The following is a 5,872-nucleotide window of genomic DNA, read 5'->3' as shown; positions in this document are numbered from 1 at the left end:
TGGTCTCGATCTCCTGACCTCGTGATCCGCCCGTCTCGGCCTCCCAAAGTGCTGGGATTACAGGCTTGAGCCACCGCGCCCGGCCGATTTAGCTAACTTTCTTTGTTGTTATCCTGATGATTTCACCAGTACAATGACATGGCCTCCCTTACTTGATCTTGGCCTTCAAAAGCCTACAAGTTATGTTTTACAAGCTCAAGAAAGGATATTCAGGTATTGGTACACAGAAGCCAGAGCTGGTATAGCAAAATGAATAAGCAGCTGTGTTCTCAGTACCCTCCTCTAATGTACCTCTTCCTGTTCACCAGCTGCCCAGCCACCCTGGGTTATCACCACTTCTCTAAATTATTTTAGCTCTGAACCTTTTCTTTATCCCATCTTCCCAATCACAACTGAATATTCTTCATGTTCTGGTCCTTCAGAGCTCTGTTCTGAACCTTTAGAGATGATAAATAAGACCTTTCTTATATCTTATTGTGTTACCCAATTTGTTTTCATTTCAGGAAGGGTCTTTGACATTAATGCCTTCCTTATCTATAGGAATGATTCTTACTAGGCATTTCTGAGATTTTAGTATGTCATAGAGCATATATGTGGTGGAACATGAACACTAATTTGTGAATCAAACCCCAAATATAAGTATCCTGCTGGAATTTATTGGGGAGTGGTACTGTGTGGCATAGGGGCAGGATGAGCAATTTTGAAAGAACAAAAAGCTTTTTCATTGACTGTGGCTAGAAATTTTGATCATGTTTTCAATGTCATTATGCCAAACAGAATGGGCTAAAATGCTTTTTAATTATACCATTGTACAAAGTATGTATGTCATATTACAGCAGTCTGACATTTAAAGAAAAAAAGTAAGTCTAAAATAAAGTATACTTGATAAGTTCTTATCATTGATGTGCAGACTTCTAAAAATGTTGCATTCCTCACCTATTTTTCAGTATGCAAGTATGCTTGCCATAAGAAATGCTGTCTGAAAACCACAGCCAAGTGCTCTAAAAAGGTAAGAAATTATCTTCTTATCAGTAATAGATAACAGACCTGTTGGTCTTTTGTGCCTTATGGAAATAAATTAAGGCCTTTTTGGTAGTTTTACAGAAAAGTGGTTTTTAAACTTTTTGACCACAAATCACAGTAAGAAATATGTTTTATGCCATGATCCAGTTCACATGTTTGGTGATATATGTACAAAACTGAATTGATTTTCATAGAATTACTTTAGTGTTACTATATGTGAGTTACTAAATTAATTTCATAAGCCACAATTTGAAGAACACTGCATTGAGGTTTCATACTTCCTTAAACACTCATAAATCTTCCTAGGAATTATCCTTAATGCAGTAAGCTACAATTAAAGATGAACAAATTTAAACATGAATAGCAAAATTCACCAGCATGGATGGTTGTTGTTTTTACATATATCTCTTGGGTACACAGAGATCTAAAATATACTATACACATACTGTTTGATACCTTATGTTTCAAGGAAGTAATCTTTTTTAAAAAAATTCAGGCTTTTATTGATGTATGATCACAACATTTTCTTGTTCATTAATCACATACTGACAGTTGTTACAATGGCATGTAAATCTGAAATATAAATGTGTGTGCATGTTGTTTGCAGTAGACCAGTCATGGTAAAGTACAGAGAGAAATTTGATTCAAGAATTAAAATACAAAGAATATGAGTGAGACATTTGCTTCCAGCTAAGATGAAGTAGCTTGTGTCAGACCAATACTAAAAATGTTTGTTGGCAAGCATCAAGGAATTGCCCAGGGAAATTGTACCTTAGGACACTAGATTTTAGAGAGAAGAGAATGCAGAGTAGTGAATCTAGATCTGTGAGATCTTTTTCTTCTAGTGGAAATTTTTCAATTTTTGCTGTAGGACAAGAAACCAATATTCTGCGCAGAAGGCCACATTTAAGATTCAGAGAAGCCAGCAGAGCATTTAGCAATCTCATAGGACTTTAGAGACAAAAGTTGAAATCTGGGACTGACAGGACTTGAGGGACCATGATCCAGTCATTTGCAGAAGGCGACCTGAAACTCAGAGGTTTTCCACTCAAGGCATTTTCTTTTTTGAATTCTTAAACTTAGAGTCTAAGACGTTAATCAGAAAAGAAGACGGAAGTTTTCTGCAGTCTCTCAATGCTAAAAAGAGAAAAATTAGAGTTATAGTATCCCCCTTTGAAGAGAGGGGCCCTAGGCGATACTGTAGACTCTCAATGAGACCTCTGAAAAAGTGCACTCTAGGAATGGGGGTAAACTCCTGATAAACTGAGCTTAACAAAAACTACAAACTAACTTTGAGCCATTCCTTGAGTGTTTTAAGGTGATCTGCTCCTTTTTCTAATAAGCCACCCATCAGAAAGAATAGGGTGAAGCCTCTCTAGAAAGATAACATCATCCAGAGCCTTTGTAGCTTTTTTCTATATAATCTCAGACATAAAGAAAGAAGACTAAGAGAAAAACCAGTGGGCAATATCAACAGACTTACAGATAACCCAGTTAGTGAATTACCAGATACATATGTTAAGGGATTTTTAATTAATATGTTTAAATAATAGATACAAAGATGGAGAAGTTAGCCAAAGAACTGAAATACAGTTGGCCCTCCGTATCCATGGATTCCGTATCTGTGAATTTAACCAACTACAAGTCAAAAGTAATTGGGGGCCAGACACAGTGGCTCATACCTGTAATCCCAGCACTTTGGAAGGCTGAGGTGGACGGATCACCTGAGATCAGGAGTTCAAGACCAGCCTGGCCAACAGAGAAACCCCCCTCTCTACAAAAAATACAAAAATTAGCCGAGTGTACTTGTGGACACTTATAATCCCAGCTACTCAGGAGGCTGAGGCAGGAGAATCGCTTGAACCTAGGAGGCGGAGGTTGCAGTGAGCCGAGATCCTGCCACTGCACTCCAGCCTGGGTGACAGAGCAAGACTCCATCTCAAAAAAAAAAAAAAAAAAAAGCAATTGTGAAAAAACATTGCACACAGTTCCAAAAAGTAAAACTTCAATTTTCTGTGTATTAAATACTACGTTGAATCCACAGAATAAAATAATGTGAGGCATTATATTGGGTATTATAAGTAATCTAGGGCTGATTTGAAGTATGCAGGAGGAAGTATATCTGTTATATGTAGATACAGCACCATTTTATATAAAGGACTTGAGTATCCCTGGGTTTTGGTATCCGTAGGGGGCAGGGAGGGTGGCCTGGAACCATTCTCCAAGGGATAACTGTATATATTTAAATATATATATTTTAAAGAATCAAATGGAAATCCCAGAAATACAAAATGGAGTTAAAATTATAAACCAAAAATATAGGTTTAATCATCATAGCAGAAGAGAAGTTTGGGCCAGGCGTGGTGGCTTATGCCTGTAATCTCAGCCCTTTGGGAGGCCAAGTTGGGTGGATCACCTGAGCCCAGGAGTTTAAGACCAGCTTGGGCAACACGACGAAACCCCATCTCTACTAAAAATACAAAAATCAGTTGGACATGTTGGCACATTCCTGTAGCCTCAGCTACGAGGGAGACCATGGCAGGAGGAACACTTGAACCTGGGAGGTTGAGGCTTCAGTGAGCTGTGAGCATGCCACTATACTTCATCCTGGTAACAGAGTGAAATGCTGTCTCAAGAAAAAAAGAGGAGAAATTTGGTGAACCGAAAGATAGGTTGGTAGATATATCCAGGCATGGAGAGCAAAGAGAATGGAGAAATACAGAAATAGATGTCAGAGACATAGGGGAAAGAATGAAGGTTCTTAAATGTATATAATTGGAGTCCAGGTAAAAAGTAGAGAGAACAAGGCAGAAGCAACATTTTAAGAGATAATGGCCAACACAGCAAGTCACAGGTTCATAAAAACCTTTTAACCTAAAGTGGGACAAATATAGAGAAAACTACACCTAGATGTGTACAGTGCTCCAAACAAACAAACAAAAAAATTTCTTAAAAGCATTCAGAAGGAAATAAGCATTACCTAAAGGAGCAATGAAATTGCTTGACAATTGACAACTGAATTCTGGACAGAAGTGATGGAAGCCAAGAAAACAGTGGCTTGTTATCTTTTAGTGTAAAAATAAAGACAACCCAGATTTCTGTACCCAGTGAAAATACCCTTCAAAAGTGAAAGTGTTGTGAAGACATTTTCAAACAAAAACTCAGCAGCAGACCTGCACCAGAATTTGTCACCAGGAGACCTGCACTAGAAGAAATACTAAAGGAGGTTCTCCAGAAAGAAGGAAAATGGTCTCGGATGTAAACAGAAATACAGGAAGGAATGAAGAGCAGTAGAAAGAGTAAATAATATGCATAAATATAAATGTATAGTGGCTGAAAACAGTCATAATGTCTTGTGGGGCTTAAAGTGTATACAGAATTAAAATGCGTGACAACAACACAAAAACAGTTGGTTAAGTGAAGTCAAAATGTTCTAAGGTCTCTGTGTCATGTGGAAACTGGTAAGCGTGCTAAAAATATATTAGACTTAAATATTTTGTGAATATTTGCTAAAGTAACCACCAAGTAAAATAATATATAACTTAGAAACTAATAAAGACAATAAAGTGGAAAAACAAAAGTAGTTTATTAATGTATTATAAAAGAAGGTAAGAAATTAGAGAAAAACACAAAACAGGTTGACAAAGAAAAAATAAATAGCAGATTGACAGATATAGATTGAAATATATTGGTTATCACGTTAAATGTTAAAAGGGTAAATGCTCCAAATAGGAGACCAAGTTAAAATCAACTGAAAAATCTCAGTGATATGATATTCATAAGAGACATACTTAAATATAAAACTGTAGAAAGATTGAAAGCAAAAGGATAGAAATATATGGCATGCAAAGAATAACCAATAGAAAGATGTTATAAAGTGTACTTTAAGGCAAGAAGCATCACTTCAAATAAAGGTGTATCATAATGAAGGGTCAAACCATCAGGGAAATATAAAAATTCTAACATTATAAGCCTCTAATATTTAGTTTCAGTATCTGGAAGACAAATTTGGAAGGATACAAGTGATTAGAAAAATTTGATGTAATTGGCATATATTAAACTCTATGTCCTACAACTGCTAAATGCACATTCTTTTCCAGTGCATGTGAAACATTTGATAAAATTAATCATGTGCTGAACCATGGAGCTAGTCCCTGTAAATTTCAATGGATTGAAAATATCGGTAGTATGTTCTTTGACCACAGTGGAATTGAGCTGTAAATGAACAAAAAGATAAGTGGACAATTCTCAAATGTTCAGAAATTAAGCAGCATATTTCTAAATTACAATAAAAGTGGAAAAATATTTTGAACTAAATGGTAATGAGTATGATATAACAAAATATATGGAGTACAGTTAAAATTATTCTAAGAGAAAAACTTACCCTTTTAAGTGCATACATTAGAAAGTGAGCAAGTTTGGAAATGATCTTAACTTTCATCTCAAGAAGGTAGGAAAAACCTCCAAAAACTCAAGACAGTGGAAGGAAGACAATAATAAAGAAATAAATGAAATCGAGATCATGTGTACAGTAGAGGAAAATCTACAACGCCAAATTTTGGCTCCTGGAAAAGAATTAAAAAAATAAGTAAGCAAGAAACAATAATCAAGAAAAAAATTTTTTTTCAAAAGCAGAAATTGTCAATATCAAGAATAAAAATGTGGATATCACTGCAGATACTGCACAGATTAAAAGGATACCCCAAGGCAGGTGGAAGGTCAGGAGATCGAGACCATCCTGGCTAACCACAGTGAAACCCCATCTCTACTAAAACACAAAAAATTAGCCAGACATGGTGGCATGCGCCTGTACTCCCAGCTACTTGGGAGGCTGAGGCAGGAGAATCAC

At 36.3% G+C, this 5,872-nt stretch overlaps 1 protein-coding gene across 1 annotated transcript in view; it reads left to right on the top strand.

The window, feature by feature from the left end:
• Positions 1 to 5,872, top strand: part of MYO9A (myosin IXA) — a 260,868-nt gene that overhangs the window by 209,913 nt on the left and 45,083 nt on the right. Inside the window, exon 35 of the mRNA XM_011953817.1 lies at positions 948 to 1,009. Within this exon, the coding sequence (XP_011809207.1) occupies positions 948 to 1,009 (62 nt within the window). The remainder of the gene's footprint in view (positions 1 to 947; positions 1,010 to 5,872) is intronic.

This window comes from Colobus angolensis, unplaced genomic scaffold (genome assembly GCF_000951035.1).
Source record: "Colobus angolensis palliatus isolate OR3802 unplaced genomic scaffold, Cang.pa_1.0 Scaffold372, whole genome shotgun sequence".
Lineage (NCBI taxonomy): Eukaryota > Metazoa > Chordata > Mammalia > Primates > Cercopithecidae > Colobus > Colobus angolensis.
The sequence above is the reverse complement of the archived record's forward strand: the minus strand, read 5'-3'. Positions and strand labels throughout refer to the sequence as shown.